General features: G+C 43.0%; 1 protein-coding gene across 6 annotated transcripts in view; it reads left to right on the top strand.

Moving 5' to 3' along the window:
* Kif16b (kinesin family member 16B) overlaps positions 1-12,263 on the top strand; it is a 291,086-nt gene extending 278,823 nt beyond the window's left edge. For 5 of the 6 annotated variants that reach the window (XM_076929869.1, XM_076929868.1, XM_076929874.1 and 2 more), the window contains one exon: positions 10,992-11,297. In XM_076929869.1, the coding sequence (XP_076785984.1) occupies positions 10,992-11,150 (159 nt within the window). In that variant the 3' untranslated portion in view covers positions 11,151-11,297. Of the gene's footprint in view, positions 1-10,991 lie in introns of all 6 variants that reach the window. The other variant, XM_034494994.1, reaches the window with a different exon arrangement.
* Positions 12,264-22,216: the final 9,953 nt, after the last annotated feature.

Below are 22,216 nucleotides of genomic sequence, written 5' to 3'. Positions count from 1 at the left end.
ATTACTTGGTCTGCAAAGCCCAGCCTAGACGGAGATCAGTGAAGGCTAAGGAAGTATAAATGGACATGCTACGGGGAACCCAAGACAGATCTCAACTGGAGATGCCAGTAAAAGTAGGCCACACAGTATTTGGGGTTAGGAGGTGTTCAGCATCCTCAGGCCTCTTCAGAGTCACTGAACCAACACCTGGGCATGGCAAGTAGCCAAGACATGCTGAAGGCCTTGGTATGGTAGCTCCTTGGTTAAAGCAGAGACTACAGTTCACTATACTATGACCCCAGCATGAAGACTGGTAGAATGCCAACCCCAGGAGCAGAGTGTGTTCCCACATGGAATGAACCATGTCTATTGCTCTGGAACGAAGATCAACAGAAAACTGTAAATGAAAACCCAATAAAACTCCCATTACTTTGTACACTAGTTAAGAAAAAAATAAAAAAAGATAGGTGGGATTTGGTTGATAGGTCAAAGTACCCACAGCAAGAGAGGCATGATTCTGAGCACTGAGAGGTAAACTGTGTGTCTCTCCTAGTCAACACATGGTACCAGGGCCTGGCATAGTGCTACATGAAGAGCAGGTATGTAGAAACTGCTGGATGCATACTTAAGTCACCTGGACCAAACTGTCCTCATTTAATCAGAGTGTGGAGGTCATATTTAGGTCAAGTTTGGAGTCAATCTGGCATATTTAGTGATACATTGCAGCTAAGTTGTAAAATTTCTAACATGCCAGTGAGAAGTGGTCAGAATAAAACTTGTGGGACTTTGGAACTGAGAAGGGTTGGGCAGGTGAATCTCACAGAACCTACTGGATTGATTTATGACAGAGTGAGAACCAGACCTCAGATCTAGAGATATCCCAGGGTATCTCCATCTGGACTTGGAATGTCTTCAGAGCTCATCAATCAATGACAAATTCTCTAAGTTCCTCTGCCAGCTAAATGGATCATGTAGGTCTTATTAGATGGAGCTTGTCTTATGTTCCCACCTAATGACTTCTGGGGATGAGGAATGCCCTTGAACTCTGTTTCCTGCTAAATGTCACAGCAGAAAGGCAATAAGGCCATGTTACATTTCTAAAGAACATTTTATTTCAATTTTGATGATTTTAATAACTTTAAATTAAATTACAGATTTATGTTAACATTTTATAAAAGGAAGAAAGTTCCACAACAATGAGATAGTTGAGAAAATCATTAGAATGACATAGCTCAGTGATGTATTGCACATGAAATAAGGAACAGGCCACAGCTATGGTTGTCTTATTAAAACAGAAACTTCTTAATAGCATAAAATGGTCATGACTTCATCCCGTGCTAATCAAAACAGAGGGGAAGGAACCAACAGATAAGAAGAGTGAGCCCTCTGAATACTTCTGAAGGCCCTAATTATCCCCACCTACACACACACACATACACACACACACACATACACACACACACACACACACACACACACACACACACACACACACACACACACACACTTTGATTGTAAGACTAATGGCATTCCAGCCTACTTTAACAGAGTATTGAAAGTCCTGAAGAAAGGCCACATTTTGTCTGAGGCTTTAGGACATAGCCCTAGAGGGACATAAGAGTACATTTTGGTTTTCACCCAGGTTGGAAGACACAGTTATCCTCTCCTACTTTGGCTGTTGACCTTGGCTAAGTCAGAGCCTCTTGATATCAGTGTCCTCTTCTGTAAACAAAGGATGTCTTAGGAGATCCTATTGCTCATAAACCATGAGATGCTTTTTTACAAAGAATCTTTTGACCTGATTCTCACTTCCAGGTCCTCCACATAGAGACCTGCTACGTGTGCAGCCTAGCTCCCTCACTCACATTGGTTGCTGACTTTAGACTTCATTCCTCCTTTCTAACTCGTAAACCTTCTCTTACTTCAAGATCCCAGACCTGAAAAGGACCAGCTCTACTATAAGAAGAAACAGTATCTGGAAATGTCTTATTGGCCTCAGAAAGTTTTGCTCAGGTGAACAACTGAGGCCCTGAGCTATACTTTAAGTCACCTTCAGATGTCATATGAAAGTCAGGAGTCAGAGAGGAAAACTCAGAAGGCACTGCTACAGATAGGCTAGATTCTACCCTGTTCTTCCAGTAGGTAAAGCCAGTGGTCAGTGGAAAGTACATTATAGGCCAGCATGAATCATGTCAATATTCTGACCTTCATTAAGGTCTATGCATGTAGCTACACATTGTTTCAGAGACATGGTTTGGAAACCATGGTCAGTACACTGCATCCTGAAGAAAAAAAAGAAAATTAATAGATTTCATGCTTGCTTACTACACTGTATTGCTGTAGAATGTGTTTTGCCTTTCAAAACTATTAAGTTAGCCAGTAGACCATACTAGCTTGTTTTGGTATAGACTAATAGTATTTATTTACGTTTCAAAGTGGCATAGGAATCTTGAAGATAGGCCTAGATGTAAATCAAGATTCAGGGAGTGTCCTCCCAGATTAATGCTTGGCTAGGGATGAGCTACTAGCTGCTTGGCCTGATCTGGACTATTATTCTCAAAAGGCCTAGATTCATAGTCTTCTTAAGAGAAAATATCATGGGTGGATGCCTTGATCAAAAAGGCAACAAAATCAAAATATGAGAAACTCAGTCATGATCCACATGGAAAATTTCTCTTGATTTCATGGGTATTTACTACCTGTCAGTGTCCTGGGGACTATTCACAGTAAATGTTATTATGAATCATAGCAGCTGACCATGACCATTGTAGCAAAAAAATAGACTCACTAATTCTCAGCCTTGGCTAGGGACAGGGACCAAAGGCTCCAGTCCTCAGATTTCACTCATTCTTGAAAACTCCATGCTAGTAGTTATGCAATCTGAGGATGCTTTCCTAAGTCCCTAAAGAACCTTTGGTTCCAGCACATTCCAAGTGCTGACTCCAGCAACTCTTTGAATGTGATGTCAATCCCATGATATCCATAGGAGAAATTCTCCAGCCCTTTTTCCTTAGTAAGCCAGATGAGCTATCTCCAAAGACCCAGTCTTTTCAGAAGGGAGATCTGAGTGTTCTCTAGGAAAGGAGGGAGAGACAGGACAGTCAGGAAAATGACCAGAATCTTCAAAGTCACTATATATACATCACCTCTGCAGAAACACAAGGGCTAAGGAGTACAGGGTACAGTGGTCCCCACTAGACCACCAATAAGCCTAGGAAAGGCAGCTTGTGAGGCTCAAACAGCTGAGACATCCCATACCTTATGTAGAGGACTTCACTCTGTGAAGACAAGATGGGCTCAGCAGAGGGAGCTCTGGCTGATCCTACTAGACTGGAACAGCCTCTCTATGGAGCCCTGGTTGAGTCTTGGCTGTCCAGCTTATGTGTGCAGGGACCTCTACAGTGATAGGTAGGCTTCCTGGATCTGCTTCACTGATAATATAGACAACTGATCCTGTCTCATTAAGTTATATAGGAATTTAATAAGAAACACCTTTAAAATTTCTCATTGTACTTAGAACTCTGTAAGTCTTTGACAAATAGAGCTTGGCAGAAAAGTTTTATTTTGTTGGAGAACAGGGTCTGCTTTGAAAAGAAGGCATTTAGAAACCTCATTGCTTCCTGTCTGTGACAATCATACATATACCACTCTTCTTCTGTCATCTGTCCTCTTTAAAAGCTCACAGTCCAAGCCAGGATGTGTGCCTTTAACACCAGAATTTAAAAGACAGAGGGACGAAAATTGTTGTAAAACTGAATTTGACGCTAACCTGAGTTGCATAGAAAGACCCTGACTTACTGACTTAAAAAGAAATAATACCTCTGCAATCATATAAATTACACACACACACACACACACACACAGAGAGAGAGAGAGAGAGAGAGAGAGAGAGAGAGAGAGAGAGAGAGAGAGAGAGAGAGAGAGAGGCCATGAGTTTGAGCAAAAGCAAAGTGAGATGTTCATGAGAAAGGTTGGCACAAGGAAATGGAAGGGAGAAATTATATAAATACATTTAAAATTTATAAATACGTGAATGAGTGAATGAATGAATGAATAATAAAAAACAAAAGTTCACAGTTCCTTACAAGATATAACATTCATCTGTTTGCTGGTTTCTTAAACCACATGGCAGTTATACTTTTCTGGAACAGACACACATTCTGTCTCTCTTAGTGCCTGGCACCGTCTTGCTGTCTCTAAATTGACAAAGAGTAAACTATACTGGAAACCTTTGAAGAAAGTCACTTTACAGTATCAAGGCACTATGAGTCAGTGTTGAAATACTCCTTGAAGATTAGCCATCTAAATTTGATTTTCTGAAAACATTGATAAGAAAATATATTTATGCCTTAGTGTAGTTTCAAGTGGCTAAAGTATATAGCCTAGATAAATGTCTGATATATTTCTTATTATTCTTAAATCCCTTCAACCAGCATGTAAACAAGTAAATCATGGGCATCCGTCCTCTGTGTTGTCATGTTTTCTTCCTCCACTCTGCCTTTTTTACCCCCCCCCCATTCACACTAACCCTTCTTCCCCTGTCTCTCCTGACATCCCCCAGCTCCCTGTCTCCCTACCACACCCCACACGCCCCATGGCCACTCACCTGGACCCTGCCTTGCTCCGTCATCCCTCCTTGTTTACTGCATTGCAGGCTTGCTGAGCACATTTAGACCGGCCCGATGTCTCTTGTCTCCATGGCAGGGTTATAAGGTTGCACATCCCCACACATGCTGGTGCTGTTCCAGGCATCACTGAGCCAGGACATACAACAGGCCACTAATGTGACACCACCTCAGGCAGACGTTGCCAGTTCTCTGTGGATCCTAACAGGCCACAAATATCTAAATATCCCACTTTTGTTTTATTTTACAGAAGGTACAGCAGTTGGGCATTGGATTCTGCAAATCCTTTTTCTGCTTTGCACTTCTGTCCCTGATAAGTTGCTTTAACTCCTAATGTCCATCAATGTTTTTGGTTCTCTTGTTATAGAGTGTGCCACCTTGGGGATACAGCCTGGTTCCTGCTCTTATTTCTCATATGCCAAAGAATGCTAGGCTGTTAGTGAGGCTATAGACAGAAGAAGGATACCTTCTGTAGACAGAAGAGCTTTTTATTTCTCTCGTTAGCTGCAGATGTGGTAGAAAACATTTTGTGCCCAAGTAATAATATAATCATTAATATGAATATGTGTTAAGTACTGTGTATATGTAACCATAATTATATACTTTATAAAGGATATGTGAAAGTGGATTTCATTATTGAAGCAGAACTCAGAAAGAGCAAACAAGTTACCATTGTCAGTTCCTCTTATGGTCACCTGTAAACTACAACAGTGAAGGGTCCTGAAACCTCAGCTACACACTAAGGGCAGATGCACTGCACACACATTAAACAGTGGAACTCCAACAGAGGGTGCATTAAACAGTGAGAATCAGACCCAGAATGTGTGAAGTCTAAAACAGACAACACTATTCTGAACTGGTAGAAATCCAGAGAGTGAATTGTTGTTACCGTCAGGAAGAGGATTGCAGATGGTAGGAGGAACACAAGAAGGGTTGCCTGGATGGAAACTGTGACATTATTTATAACCAGGTACTGATCACATAGCTATGTTCACTTGAGGGAAATTCATTAGATTATATACTTATGTGCAGTTCTCCAGGCATATATTATAACTTAAAGTTAACTCATGAAAAATAATTGTCAATGTTATATCTCAGCACTTTTCTTAAACTAGACAGGGCGCCATGGTTAATTGGGAACTGCTAAGAATGACAATACCACAGCCTTGAAAACTCTGGAACATTCTTCCAGTCTACTTTTAGGCCCATGCACAGCCCTTAGTTTTATCCTTCACTAGAATTTGATGAGCCTATTACAAGCCTAATCAATAAAGGTCATGCCTTGTATGACCCAAGGAGCACCTGGTGGTCACTACACAGAACATTTCCTAGTCACATGCTGTCTCTCACAATAGCTGTCTGGGAAAGAGGCCAGCTGCCACATGCTCCTGTTCTGCAAGGATCTCTTTTACAAAGAGAAAGCTCTGCAATGTGAAGAAGTGGCCAGATCAGACCTTTCTGTCTGGGGTATGCATGAAACCATGGTATTGAGTTTGAGGAAAAGTTATTACCTCTAGCAAATTTATAGTTCTCTTGTAATGTCCATGCTGTGGAGGGGAAGGTGTCCCCAGTACATCCTTCTTTTCTCTTATTTATCCTTTTAACTTTGCTTTTCATTATACATAACGTTATACTTTATTGGCCCTTTAAAAGAACTCTACTTTGTGAACTAATTATGACAAATGTTGATACAACATCTGTTCTTGGGTTTCAGTTGCCTTATAGTCTGTTAGAGTTCATCCGGAAGGCAAGCTTGATGGAAACAGGCTGCTGTTAATGCGGTCTAACGGGGCACCTGAAGAAGAAGCTTCTCAGGTGCTACTGAGCTAATGCCTCTTCTCAGAAGCCCCCTTCTGTCCCTACAGGAAATGATGGAAGCCAGACACAGTCCAGTGCACAACTGGGCAAGCCCCTCATCTTTCCCATTCAAAGTAATTTCCCTGTTTTTCTAATATTTTTTATTAGCACATATTAATTAATTATACATGATAATGGGTTTCTTTATAATCACATTTATCCCCAATAATCCTTTTTTATTTCCCTTCACTCCATCTGATTCCTTTCTTCTTCCCAGCTGCTCTCCCTTCTACATCTGTTATCTATCATCCATCTACTTGTCTATCATCTACCTATCAACCTACCTACCCCCTTCCTTCCTTCCTTCCTTCCTTCCTTCCTTCCTTCCTTCCTTCCTTCCTTCCTACCTACCTACCTATCTACCTACCTACCTATCTACCTACCTACCTATCTACCTACCTACCTATCTACCTACCTACCTATCTACCTACCTACGGACCAATTAGTTGAATTAGGATTGCTTACAGGAATGTGGTTGAGAGATTATTTACCAGGGTATGAATAGCTTCTGGGCCCAGTCTTATTGGAGGTCTTAAGTGAATAATCACAGCTGCTGAGAGGTGAGTGTCCTGACCATATCATGCTGAGAAGACAGTTCTATACACCCCTCTCTTTCCTCAAGCTCTTGCATTCTTAATGCTGCTACACGCATACAGTGTTCCACTATGGTTTCTGCTTGAGTTCCTGCCCTGACTTCCTTCAATGGCATGCATGGGAACTGTACACTAAATAAACCCTCTTTCCCCTAAGTTGCTTGTGGCCATAGTGTTCATCACAGCAATGCAAGCCAACTACAACACTGACCAGAGCTGAGAGTAGCACAGACATAAATATATAGAAGGCAGTTTCATAGCAAATTGTGTCAGTTACCAAAACAACTAAAGTAGTTTCTCAAATAGGGTATACTTCCTCTCCAGCCATGGCTATTAGTTAGGTTTACAATACCAGATACCAGTGTCCTCCAATAGAGCTGGCCTAAAAGCAAGAAGTTGGTTTTTTCCTTATAACACTCATGGCACTATTGCAGCCTTTGGAACATCTTGTCTGGCTGGTCAGTAGTATACGGACTGTGTTGAGTCCACAGCTGAGTGTCATTGTTGACTTTTCTTCTGGAGCATCCTGAATAGCACCCTCTAGCACTGTGAGAGCTAGCAGCAGGGAAGCATTCTTGATTTCTTCTTGATTTCTCTGTGTTCTGTGGCCTAACCTGTGATGTTTCCAGCAATAGAGTCATATTGTGCACTTCTGGAGGGCAACCTACAGCAGTGACAATAACCTGTATTGTTTGAGGGACCTCCAGAGCCCCTTTGACCAGCAACTTGTTGGGAGGTATGCTATCAGATGCTGGCACTCTCTGTTAATAACCTTATGGCATCTGTAAAATACTTTATCTACCAATTCAGGATACCTCTACTTGGCACTTTTGGCACTTACATTATGTAATTTTTAGTATATTACATTACCTTTCCTTTTATCACCCCCTCACATATCCCCTTTGCTCCTTATGAAACATTATTACTACTTCCAAGTCTCTCATACACACATGATTTAATATACTATATAAAACCTCAGAACCAGGGATGAGAGAAAACATACACTTGTCTTTTTCGTTTTGACTTTTTTAGCTTAACATGATTACCTTGACTTGCATAATTTTTCCACAGATGTTACTTCAGTCTTCTTTACAACTTAAAGAAACATTCAGCTGTGTGTATTCCTCACTTTCTGTATCCATCCCTCTGTTGTGGTTCAGTAATTTACCTCATTGGTGCTGCTGTAAGCATTGATGCACAAATGACTTATGATGTGTAGACTTGGCATCCTTTAGGTAAATACCAAAAGGCAAAATGGCTGGGTCATGTAGGTCTACTGTTAGTTTAGAAATCTTCTGATGTACCTGGTACATCAGAAGGTACATTGCCACCAGTAGCATATCAGGGTTAGGTACATATCAGATTAGGTACCTTGCCACCAGTAGCCTATCAGGGTTCCCTTTAGCCCACCTCCGTGTTGGCGTTTGTTGTTTGTTTTCTGAAGGGCTAATGTTCTAACCAGGCTAAGACGGAATCTCGGTTTAGTTTTGATTCAGGGTTCTCTGATGGTTAGCAAAGTTGAGCGCTTTTTTGGTATTAATTAACTGTTGGTATTCCTGCCTTGATATTGGATGTTCATCTCATTAGCCAATTTATTGATTGAGTTTATTTCCTTTGTTTTCTTTCCTGAGTTCATTTTAGGTTTTAGACATTAAATGTCAGATGTATAACTTCCTAACACTTTCTCCCATCTCTTCACTCAACTGTCTGTGCTGCTGTACAAAACCATTGTATGGGGTTCCCATAAGAGAACTGTGGGCTTTGTTTGTTCAGCAACTGGAGTCCTCTAGAGAAAAATCCCTGCCTGTGTCTGTACCTTGAAGAGTTTTTCCCTACTTTTTTCTCTAACCATTTCAGAGTTTCAGGTCTTAAAATAAGGTATTTGAACCATTTGGAGTTGATTCAGAGAATGAAATACAGGGATTGAATTCTATTTTTGTACATGTGGATTCCCAGCTTTCACAAGATAGCTTGTAAAAGAATTTGTGGCATTTTGTCAGGAAGGAAGGAAGGAAGGAAGGAAGGAAGGAAGGAAGGAAAAAGCAGAACTGGGGAAATGACCCAGTGGATACAAGCACTCTATATGTGCTCAAGTGATTAGAACCCACATGAAGCCAGACAGACCACCGCATGGCTATAGCCTCATCAGCCCAAGTGTTGTCTACGAAACCAATACTTCCAGTTTATCCAGCAAATTGATATTTTCACAGTCTCTTCAATAAGGAAAATTGAAGTCAAGTTTCCTTTTGACCTCTGATAATGACTTTTTTTTTGTTCTTCTCACTTGTTTTAAGCTGTGTCTTGCCTTCACCTAATTTTAGATTCAAAATCCTTTGGGGAATAGGGGTGGGGCTCTCCTGAAACTAGTAAGTTAGGAATACAGAGCCAGGAAACCACACTTTAGTGAAAACTCTTTGTTATTGAGACTTTGTGCTTGGTGGCCAGCCTCTTGTGTACCCAACCAGCAGTTTCCTCAATGTGTGTTCCAAGAGAAAAGTATCATTCCAGGGAGAGTGTGAAGACCAAAGATAATCAGGTGACTCCAGCAACTTCTGTGGTGCTGCAGGTGTTTGTTATCTTGGGTTGATGGCAGTGTCACATGTGTAACTCTGGTCAAACACTGTATTTAGAGCATGTATAGTCTTGAGAGTATAGTTCAGTGTGAGAGTGCTGGCATGGACATAGCTGGAGGTTCTACCCTTGGCATAGAGAAAACAATAGAAAAGGAGTGTGCAGTTTACCTCTGCCTGTTCAGCTTTACTTCTCTAAAGGGTACAAAGTCCGAGGTTAATAGCAATGCTATCTGAAGGTTGCCTTAGCCCTTGCCAGTAATTTTAAGCAAAGCTAACAAACTTCTTTGCCCTAAATGACTTCTTTCAAAGGACAGCTGAGGCTCATCTAGCACAGACTCAGCAGGGGCCAAAGGATCCATTACCCTAGGGCCCCAGAGCTTGCCTGGCTTCCACACCTTTCCCATTCCCCAGCACACACAGGACAGTTACGGGTCTACACATGACCAGATGATCTGTGAAGCTACGGGCCCTAGGCGAGAGCCACTGCTCTAGGATTAGGCTTCTTTTTCTGTATGTTATAGTCAAGAATAATAATGCCTAATTTCTGGATATGTGCCAGAATCCTGTATAGTTTTAAATGAATGGAGACAGTTCATTTGCTGTTGTTAACAAGACTTGCCTAACCTGAAATGCAGAGTTATTCTAGTATATCCTCTTCTCCCCTAATACATGCTTCAGGCACCAATGTCTTGAGTTCACCTCCTATAACTCAGAGCCATGTTGCAGGCATCCTTCTCTCTCAGTACCATAAAAGGCAAGTGATGAGCACCTGCCACAGAGGAGAGAAATATAAAAAGCCCAGAGCAGATGACCTTTCACCTTAGGAAGAATACTTTGTTGATGATGATTATAAAGTTTTTAAAAGTTCTATAAACATTAGTGCTTGGAGCTGATGCTTTTTTTATACATAGGATTCAAAGAAGATACAAATGCTAACATTGCTCAGATGGCCACACACACACACACACACACACACACACACACACATACACACCATGGCAAGTGTGAAGCTTGAGAGGAAAGTGACATTTTAAGTTGGGTAATGTTGCCATAGGGAAAATGCCCTGTGTTAGCACCACTGACATTTCTCACAGCACTGTCTACAGATGGACATCAGGTGACATTTCTGTGGATTAGAGACCTAAGCCAAAGAAATTTCTACTGTGGGCCTGGATGTTACAGCCCTGCTTACTATGCACAGGCTGACAGTGGCCAGGGTGGTTAAGGACCTCTGGGTCGTTCTCTCCTCCCTGCTGTTTGTGAAATGAGTATTTATGCAGGTCAGTGATACACTGCCTAGTTTTTCTCCCCTCCTTGACTATAGCACTGTCTTGACCATATTCTTCATTCTTGTCTCTTCTCAGAAATACCTCAGGGAGTTTTTCAGTGTGATGCTCCAATCCGAGACATCTCCCCTTCACATCAACAAAGTGGGGCTGACCCTGTCCAAGCATACCATTTGTGAATTCTCACCATTCTTCAAGAAAGGAGTCTTTGACTACAGCAGCCATGGGACAGGGTAGAGCTGTGATGACCAAGGAACCACCAACACAGTGCCTTCTCATCAAATTGTCTCTGATGCAGAGTGGACTCCTGCACCAGAATCCCAGCCTGCCTCCTCCTGTTCTGGCAACATGCAGCAGCCAGCCCAGACCACCTCACACACCATATCTATAGTGCCTGAGTTTGGGAGTGGGATGCTTGCCTGCCAAGGGCAACCCTGATTGACTGTTGTTACTGTACCTCTGCACTTGAACGTGGCCTTTCCGATAGTACTTTCTTCTCATTGTGCAGCGAGTCAGTCCCCTGTGGCAGGATGGATGTGTGGCTTCTCATCTGGGGGCTCCTAGAGCCAAGCCAACTTGGTACTTCCCATTGTGGATGGCTTACCAGACCACCCTTAAGTGACTTTCATCTGGTTTCCTTTTTCTCCAAAATATGCTTGTTTTTTATCTTCCTTCCATGTGGCTGGCTAGATTTCAAAGATGTTTTAAGTTATGTCATATTGTTTTGTTCATTTGGATTTAATAATATCTAAATATTGATGTTTACATAGAATGTCCTGTTCAGCAAAAAGGATCTGTAGGTCAATCATGAGAAGAGTCTTCCATGCCTGACAATTGGATGTAGGCAACATTACTTAAAAACTTGCAGAAACCCCTACAAATAAGATACTCCTTAACCTTCAATATTTGAGGGCATTTACCCAAACCTCAATGGCTGTTATTCATTTTTTAGCTTTTTCTGCATATAAGAAGTGCAACGCTGGATGCAATCTTTTAAATATCCTTTTGTTCATGTTTTAGTACAGAATCTTCAAGATCATTAACTAAAAAAAGAGAGAGAGAATTTTCAGTAGTTTATTAATAATCCCTCAATTACTCAGGACATAATGTAGCATTTCACATCTGTGTACAGTGAAACTGCTTCCTTTGTGAAAAGAAAAATTGTGAGTGGGTAAAATATGTGGTATATATTGAAATGTACATAATTCTGCATATAGATTTATATGTATACACTTCTGTACAATGGTATATCAAGCTATATGATCATTCACATCAAATTTATTAAAGGTGTTTGCTTTTTCAACTGTCAAACTGAGCAGCTATCAATATTAAATGAAGTCATGTGCTCTACCCTGTAGCTCAGTTTAAGTTTGTAATATGATCATTCCTACTGGCCTGTTTAACAGTTGATCTGATGTGCTTAGAAAGATGCATATTGTATAATTTAGCATTTACGTTGCAGAAAATGCAGTTATGATCAAAGTCACAAATGAATGGATAACAAAACATGCTTGCATTCAGTCTTCTAGAACATGCCTGCACAGCAGATCTCTCCAACCTCACAAGAATGTTGAAAGATGCAGCTATCCTTATAAGGAGGAGACTAATATTCTATTAATTAAATATCATAGCTTAGCATGAAAAAATAAAACGGACTTTTTATTTAATTGCCACAGAAGGATGTGCTTCTCTTTCCAGTCTTGATTACAGGCCTAGGTTTCATAGCAATTGCTATCAAGAATTTAAAACTAAAGATTAAAGGATAAAAACTGGGAGATGATAAATTAACCACGGGCGATTTATTTAAAAGAAGTTCAAGTGCTGAAAACTATCCCTCATTTGCTAGAGTAAAAAATTTTTTTTCAGCTGACCAGATAATCTGTCTCTCACCCTCTGGGACCTATTTTAAAGGACGGGCTCTTGGCAAGCATTTTGTTAAAATTATACCTGCTATTTGGCAAGAGTAAAGAATGTATCTGTGAAGAGCAGTCATGAGAGGATCTTCCTCTAATTAAATGCATGATAGTGCACAGAGCCCTCATACCGAGTAGGTTTGGCTAAAGCCAGCAAAGGCATGGACAAGTCACTCCATCTACACAGACTTCGGCCCCCAGCTGAAAAACGGAAAGCTATTCTCTGAGATGATTCTAGCCTCCACTTGGACCTATGGTTTGAAAGCAAGTGAAGAATCCTGTCCCCAGGAATCATGGAGTTCCCCTTGGGATAGTAATAGGAGAGATGATAGATCTGAGCTGACAAAATGGAAGCCTCGACAATTTGGACTAATTTAAAGAAGTAAGAGAAATTTAGTTAACAAGTATGTATGCATCATTGTGCTTTCAGGCATCCCAGATACCAAGTGGCCACTGTCACAATTCAGACTGGCAAATCATCCTTTTATACTTCGTTGTCACTTGGACAAATCCGGGGAACTTCTTTTTTAAAGTAGGTGGTGTGCCTTCCTAGATATTGTTTATAAATACTCCTCAGTCTTTTTTAAAATCACAGTATAGTAACCTTCCGTCCGTCTCCCACACAGACCTTGCTATCTCAGTGAGCTTCAAATTCAACCTTGAGGTTAATTTAGGCAAGTGATGAGCAGAACGAGTAGTGCTCACTCACCAGTGACTGACATCCTACAAGAGTCTCTGGTCATGATATAGATGCTTGAACAGGATTCCTGAATCTGAGGTCATTTTAGGTCTAAATTTTTGTGTAGAAATTTAAAATTTTTATGTAAAAAAATAGCTATCTGTACTCAGCCTGGCTTTTGATCCGCCCACACAGGCTCTAGATAGGACTCACAGTCTGGGCAGAGAGGTGAGCACATGGATGAACCCAGAGGACGTCTACGACTCCAAGGAGCTGCTTTGAGGCTGCAGCTCCCAGCCTCAGATCAGGGATTGTTAGTTGCTGTTCTGAGTTTAACTTTGTGGGATGTCAATATTGTGTGAACATGGTATGCCAGTAACAGACATATTTATGTCCTTCTATAATGTCAGAATTTATTGAGGAACAGTGACTTGACAAGGCTAATAGTTTCAAAGACAGCAATTTGTCATATAATCCTGCCCTACTGTAGTTGCCTAGCTGAGGCAAATACAGGTTCATTTATTTCTATCTTAATTGCTAATGTTAATTCATAAGCACACAGTAAATATAGCTAGATGTCATTATGCGTGTGTATGGCTTACAGAATGAATTAAAGTTAAACTGTAGCAGCGTTCAAGAGGCTTCAGAAGTGGGCTGAGTCTGTACTGATAAAGAACCAGACCAGTGCCCCAAGGAAACTGCTGCTGAAGTTATGTGAGAACGAGGCTGCACAATTCAGCTCTAAGATTGAAAGCCAGATTAGGTCTGCAGCCAGGAATGGGTCAGAATCAAGTCTAGGTGGGAGGATGGACAGATGGGCAGGCTGTCAGGTGGGCCACATCAACAGCAGAAAACAAAGCCAAGCTAAAGCTCCAAGGATGTGTGGGAAAACCCTCTGCTCAGCAGTCTTTGAGGTACACACCAAGTATCAAAAGATAGTTTGTCATGGACATGCCATGGCAATGTTAGCTGTCCATCATTTTATGGGGGTCACCATGTCTTGGTTTGTCCTGTGTGCCTAATAAGCTGCTGAACCTGGTTTCTAACATCCATCCATGTAGCCTTACAGTGTCTGTTATCCCAATCAACTAAAAGATGGCTCCCTTTCTACTTCCATGAATCAGTCTGTGCTGGATGGGTCATGCCTAAAAGATGATGCAGTTTCTGGGTCTACCCAGGGCCTGTAGTCATCCTTCTTCCTCAAAATAGAGTCAAATGGTGGTTATAAAAATGGAGTCTCCTAGCACTCAAAGTAATCCCAGTACTCAGAAGGCAGAGGCAGGTAGATTTCTATGAATAAAAAAAAACATTTTTCTACATAGCAAGTTTCAAGGCAGTCAGGTCTACATAGGGAGAACTTAAAGAATGAAAGAGAGAGGGAGGAAGGGAAGAAGAGAAGAGAGAGGAGAGGAGGGAAGAGGAGGGGAGAGAAAAGAGAAGAGAGGAGAGAGGAGAGGAGAGGAAAGGAGTCTTCTGGAGCAAGGCACTGCCTGAAACTCCATAGGTTTGTCCAGTATGGAGTAACTTAGGATAAAAGACAGTGAAAGTGTCTGACCATAAGACACACTCTCCCCACTGCTAGACAGGTTACTTCTTTTCCATTTATATGGGAGGATGTGTGTACAAAGAAATGGACCAGCCATCTCTCCCCAAGCATCAAAGTTGGATAGTGTGCCAGGTGCACAGTGGGAAAGGAGAAGAACTTCTGAGTGATGCTGAGTGCTTACATGAAGGCGGGTCACCAGGAAGAAAGAAACCAGTCTCTGGAAGGGAAACCTAGAAGAACAGTACACACAGGAAGCCTGCATTCAAGATCCCCCAATGCTTGAAAGCTGTAACACTGAAAGTGTCACACATTCCTGTGCAGCTGATGATTGTAGCCATGTGTGTCTGGCTCACAGTTGTGCCTGGGAACAGCTAAGGAAAAGAAAGGCCTGAGGCTTTGCTATTCCTGAGAGTCCCGCCTTCCTTCCCAGTCTTGTAGAAATGGAGGAAGGAAGGAAAAGAGGGAGGGAGGGAAGTGAGGAGGGAAGACTGCAGCTGTTCCCCCAAAGCTGCCAGAACTATCTTGAGAGGAAATAATCACGGTGAATATTAACAGTTTGTGAAATTAAGTTTGTTGTTGGTTAATTTACACTAGGGTTGATGTCTAAACTCTTACCAGCTCTTCTCCTAAAAACATAAGCTAGAAGCCGTGAAAAGGGAGAGGGGGATGTGCTGTTTTTCAAAACTTCTTTCGTGTATGTTTTAAGCTTGCTTTCAATGAATATAAAAACAGGATGCAAGCTCCCAGGTGCAAGGTAATTCACATCCTGGACAATTGTATTTTTTCAGGTGGAGAGAGGTCAAATTTCGATTTAGAGACTGTTTTCCTTGTCTTCCAGTGCTAGTCTGGGCTGAGCTTTTGCATAGAGATCTGGTTTTGTTTTATGGAAGAACTTTGGTCAAAGAGTGCAGAGCTCTCTTGAGAGTTGGGGACTTGAATGTACCTGAGGGACACCTTGTGTGAAGAGCTTGCTATGACAAGTATTGCCCACATGTGCATCTCTTATGGGAAACACTGATGCCACCAAGACAGTTTCCTACCAAATACCTCAAGCCAGGTCCTCAGTGTGACATCCTCCTTCTCTGCCTTCCATGCTCCACAGCCCCTCCTATTAGCCCATTTGGAGTGGGAGAGGGTCTTTCCCAGGGAAGAAACGTAATAAACAATTATGCTGGATGGTGGCTATATAAGGAGCTTTTTTTCTGGTTGTTTACAATGCAAGTTGGTTGATAATTTTTAAGGTGTTTTCTATATGAAAGCTCCTATGTAAAACCATGTGATGGCTACCTCCCCAGTTCTCTCCTGAAGTTGGGGGGTGGGGGCAGGATCTGGAATGGGGAAGATGATGATGGGGCAGAACAAAGCACCAATGTGGTTCCATGGCCACTTGCTTAGTCTCAACAGCCAATCTGAACTGGAACACAGGACAGAATGAGACAGAGGCAACAGTCTTCTTCCATCATGGTTCCAGAGCCAAATTCTGGTCACTGGGAGTTGGTTCTCTGTGGCAGACTCCAGGGGCCATCAGGGCTCATCCGTCAAAAGCTTTTGCCAGCTGAGCAAATGCCCTTAAGCCAGTGGCTCTCAACTTGTGGGTCATAACCCCCTTGGAGTTGAAGGACCCTTTCACAGGATATATATCAGACATCCTGCATATCAGATATTTATATACAACTAATAACAGTAGCCAAATTACAGTTGTGAAGTAGCAATGAAAATAATTTTATGGCTGGGGGTCACCCAATAAGATGAGGAACTGTATTAATGAAATGGGCTACATTAGAAAGGTTGAGAACCACTGCCCTACACTATTACGCCTGGGGCAAGCAGGGGGAAAAGAAAAGGTCATTATTGGTCTCTACCAGTGAAAGCATTGCCATTAAGCATTAAATGACAGACATCACTGAATGTGGCTGCAGTGGTGATAGAGATTATGTCACATGGATATGTGGTGGGACATTCTTTAGCATTTTTGTTGCTGTGAAGAGACACCATGACTAAGGCAACTCTTACAAAGGCAAACATTTAATTAGGGCTAGCTTACAGGTTCAGAGGTTCAGTCCATTATCATGGTGGGAAGCATGGCAGTGTGTAGGTAGACATGGTGCTGTAGGAGCTGAGAGTTCACCATCTTGATCCAAAGGCAGCCAGGAGGAGACTGTCTTCTGCAGGCAGCCAGAAGGGTCCTCTCTTCCACACTGGATAGAGTGTGAACATAAAAGAGACCTCAAAGCCCACCCCTACAGTGACACTTTTTCTCCAACAAGGCTACACCTCCTCCAGTAAAGCCACACCTCCTCATAGTGCCACCTTCCATGGGCCAAGCATACTGAAACCACCACATACATTCCCCATAGTGATGACCACAGGTCATAAGCAGTGCAGCTTTGTACTGGCTAGTAATGAGGGGGTGACAAAGAGCCTTAGATACGCTTTAGCTCCAGGCTCCAGTTATGGCCTTAATAGAGTTCAGATGTGACTGAGAAACAGGCTCCAACAGAAGAGACTCACACAGTATTGTGAGAGCTCATATGGAGGACAGGCTACATCTTCCACATTGGTAGGCTGTACTCTGCCGGCAGTCACCAGTCACCATCTCTGAAGTAATGTGTTCTGCTGTTTTAGTAAAGGTTAAACAGCTTGAAGGGGGTTGTGACTCACTCAAGTGAAAGAGCTAATTGGGACCTGAGTCTTGTGTTAACTCCAGGCCCCCTGCTACTGCCTAGATTAGAGGAGAATCCTGAGTATGTCAGTCCTAGGGAGGCAGGATATAGAACTCACACTAGTTATTTTCATAAAAGGAAATTTGAATGATGTATAGCTAGCTGAAAAGAAAGGACGTAGAGACCTCAACTGTTTCAGAGGTGAAAACCGCAGTTAGCAGCTGCCTTCCTGGAACATTAAGACTTAGAATCATGGAGGGAAAGCCCCACAGTGCTGAATGCAAACACCACAGAGGAGAGGCATGTGAACAACTCTCCTCCATGCCACCCAGCTGCCTTCCCTTCCCGGGGCATTCAGCTTTGCCCAGCTTACAAGAGATCATTCCAGATAGGCGTATGAACAATTTCCACCTCTCACTGTCCTCCCTTTCCCACTCCCACAATATCCAGTTATGGGGGAAGTCCTCCTTGCTGTTGCTGCTGAGTAAAGCTTTCCAGATTGGGGAAGGAGTGGCCACACCTCTGTAAGTAACCCCTTACCTATGCTCTGTAAGGAAAGCCAATAAACACATTGGTTCCCTATAGTGTGAAATATAAAAAACAATCCACGCTATCGCCAGCATGGCACCGGCCTATTCTCATCTCATGGAGACTCACTGACCTGAAGCGCCTAAACCTCTCCAGCCAGCTCACTAAGTTCCCACTGGTGGCTTGATGCCACACCAGCCCCATGCTTCCAAATTCCCACAGCCTTTTGAGGTGCACTTCTTGCAAACCCACACTTTGCCTCTGTACCTTTCTGTCTGGAACCCAGTTGAGTTGCCTTGTGAAGGAAAACATCACACAAACTTAGTTCAGAATTAACAAGTAACTCAATCGCTGGGTGCAGCAACTAGCATCCTAATTTTGTAAGCTATACTAAATATAACTCTTCTGATGGCAAGTCCTGGCAGATCCACTATCTAAACGGGGGGGGGGGGGGAGGGGGGGAGGGTTCTTGTTAACTACACATTTTCCTCCAACCTTTCCTCATCCCAAAACAAGACACCCTTTTCTGCCTCTCTTCTTCCCCTCTCCACCTGCTCCTTGCCCAATGATTGTCTCCTAGAAATCTTTATTCATTAGGGGAAGGTTCACAGAAAGTCACCTGAGTATCCTGAGTGGTTCACTCCTTGTCCCAGAAGCCTTTCTTAGGGAAGTGGAATTAGCATCAAAATACAAACAGCACCAGGGCAATCCACCATAATTGCCTAAAATAAACTTGGTTGCATGGTTGTATCCTGTTTCAATTTGTCACTGAGTCCTTAGGAGAAGAGTTACACATTGCTTCTCCCTCTGAGAAAGAATTTTAGCAACAAGGGAACAAGTGGGAATGTAGCACCAGTGCTGTCTTCTAATTTGGAAGAGGGTATTTGCTGTACAGATGCCTCCTGGCCCCCTGAGGAACTGCTGCATCTCCAGGGGTGAAGACAAAATGCAGTTTGTTGATAAATGCAAACTAGCACACAGGGTCCAGATGCTGTCCCTTGCTTGTTCCACCAAGGGGGAAGAAGTGGGGCAGAGGTGATGCTGACAGGAACAGGAAGTCCCTGGGAAAAGGAAGTAGACAGTGAGTGTTGCTGGTATGCTGGGAATAGACAAGAAAGAGGAGCCTGTTCTCTTCTCTGTACTCTGTAGGCCTCCCTCTAGTACCCCGACTTGGCAGAGCTTCACAGGGAGCAGCTGGTAGAGCAGAATTAAGGTTTGCATGTGCCAGCCCCACAGGCCCAGAGCAGAACAGAAGAGGGCAGATTTAAAATCTGGAAGGAAGTTTTACTAATGGGCACGCTGAGTTTCCACTTCACCTGAAGCCAGAACCTAACTCTCACCAGTTGTCATTCAACTGTTCTGAAGTCAGACACTATGAACCAGCACTGTGTGTCCTGAAGTTACTGTCTAACTGCCAGGCCACTATACTATGGCCTGGGAATCTTCTGGTACCCAGGCACAAAGATCTACACAAACACACACACACACACACACACACACACACACACACACACACACACACTTTTTTTTTAAGGGGAAGGGAGGAAGAAAAAGAAAAGGAATCGAAATATCAAGACCAAGACACCCATTCCCGAAGCACAATGATAGTTGAATTTTTTTTCTATTCTTCCTTCAAGAAAGTTGCTTGATGACTCAGAAAATGGATCAGGAGAATGCGCTCCAATTCCTCAGCCATGTGGGGCAGACCAGCAGTTTAGATATGCCCCAGGGGCATGAGATGAGGATATTTCTAGAACATCTGTCAGGGGAGTAAGCTTTATGGGCTGAAGTTTGGAGGGTAGTGTTACTATATTATTGATTAATTCAGTCATTTTTGTGTTCTTTTTTGAGGCTACTGAGTACCCCTGTTACTCTGTACTGAGTCACTGCTAATTCCCATGGACTATCCATTTAAGGTGGGCAGCTTCCTCTCTTCTGCTCAGGTGACTTGAAGTGCTATTCACTTGAGAAATTACTTTTCTGCTTATCTTCATGAGAGGCATGCTCAGCCATGACATCCCTGGCACTGACCTTAAGAGTCCTAGAATGACTGTTTTGAGCCCCAGAACCCAAAAAGAGCTATTTCTCAAAAACCATTAAGGGCTCAGGAGCATGCATGAGAGGGCGAGAGGTGCAGCCCTTTTGCTGTGATAGTTTGTTGACCTGTTGACTCTTTGAGACAGAGTTTCTCTTCGACATGTAGTTTTGGAGGGCCTGGAATTCATTCTGTAGATCAGGCTGATCCCACACTTGCAGTGATCCCTCCTGCCCTTGCCTTCCAAGTGAATGGATTATAGGGGTTCACTTCGACGAACTCCTTTCCTGTTCTCTCCCATATCTTAATCCTGTACCTAAAGTGTTTTCATCTCATGACTTTTCAGAGACAGAGGTGATCCACAAGGATTTCTTTTAGCCTTGCAAGGAAGGAGGAAGGAGATGGGATATTGCAACTCACCTGGAAGTATAAGGATAAACTCACTAAGAAAGTGACAGGGAGGGAGGGGAGCTCATTGTGTTGTTCTAAGAACCAGGAGTGAACCAGAGAGATGACCCAGGTCTGCTGGGATCTGCAAGGGACAATGTGCAGTGGCTGCATGGGAGGCAAAAACAGAACCTGCAAGAGCCAAGTTAAGTAACCCTGGGTTTAAAGGTTGGACCTGACCCTGGACATGGGGAAACAATCTTTACAGGTAACAATTGTCTGGTCATTTTCATTCCCTTGGTGTAAGTTCTTGGACAAAAAGCTCCATGTTTCTTGTCTGCTTAGATTCTGCTGGGCAGTAAGAGCAGGGCCACTGGTTATCTATCTATTGGAATTGCTTGGTGTGTATTAGGGTGGCAGGAGAGACACAGGGATGCTTGACTTATTATTCTAGAATGACTATTAAGTCTTCAAGCTACTTCTTAGCCACAGACTAGAGGAGGCAGAAAGGACAAAGTAGGGAAAGCTAGAGTGGAGGGAGGTGACAGGGTCCTCGGGTATGCAGGCCAGTGGAAGGAAACAAGAATGGACATCCACAGGGGAGAGATCAGCAAGGTTCTATGGTGTGAGCATCTAATGTGAATCCAATGTGAAGAGGGAAAGAAGTATGCTGCCTTCTAACAGTGACTGGCCCAAAGCAGAGCCCGAGGGTGCTGAGGAGGAATGGGGAAGCCAGAATCCGTGGGCCTACCTTCCCAGCTGCAGACTGAGCACTCTAGCCCTCAAGAAGGGAGCTGCTTTCAGCCTCCTAATTGCATTGCTGTGTCTTCCTCTAGCAAAAGACCATACCTGAAAGCTCCCAGATATTCCAGATGTGTGTGTGTGTGTGTGTGTGTGTGTGTGTATGTGTGTGCGTGCGCGAGTGTGCATGTGCGTGTGTGCAGGACATGGAAGAAGAGAGGCAATTCTGTTTCTAGGAAGTCTGGAAACTAGAAACCACAACCAGATGGGCCCAGCCTGGGGGATGGTCATGGCACATTGGAGCGTGAAATCAGACTTTGGAGGGAGATGAGGGTATGGTTTGGCAGAGGATCAGGCAGGGATTCTCAGCCAGACGTTTGTGTGTGATGGGATGGCCTAGGTTTACTAACAATGAAACAGATACAGGATAAGGCAAGCACAAGGATGCTTGAGTATAGCTTCTCCACTGGATGAGTGGAGAAGCTGGAGAGTCCAACTCCTGACTCTCAGCAGCCTTGCCAGGTGACTCACATGGCTGATTCTCAAGTGGGAGTCTCTCAGGCCTTCCCCCACCCTTTCTTTGACCCCTCAGGCTTGCAGTTATTTTTCTACTCACCCCAACATTCCTCTCTCCTTGCTAGTTTTCCTTTATGCTACTCTACCCTGAACCAGAATTAAAACCCAGACTATGAAATCTCTTGAGTAAAGAATTCACTAAGGCATCCCTGCCATGAGAGAGATTTCAGGGGCTAATATCATATCCCAGGGGGGTCAGAGTTGGAAGCTGAATCATAAAGCTTTATTATATTAT

This window comes from Arvicanthis niloticus, chromosome 2 (assembly GCF_011762505.2).
Source record: "Arvicanthis niloticus isolate mArvNil1 chromosome 2, mArvNil1.pat.X, whole genome shotgun sequence".
Classification (NCBI taxonomy): Eukaryota; Metazoa; Chordata; class Mammalia; order Rodentia; family Muridae; genus Arvicanthis; species Arvicanthis niloticus.
This window is presented reverse-complemented; position numbering and strand designations above follow the sequence as displayed.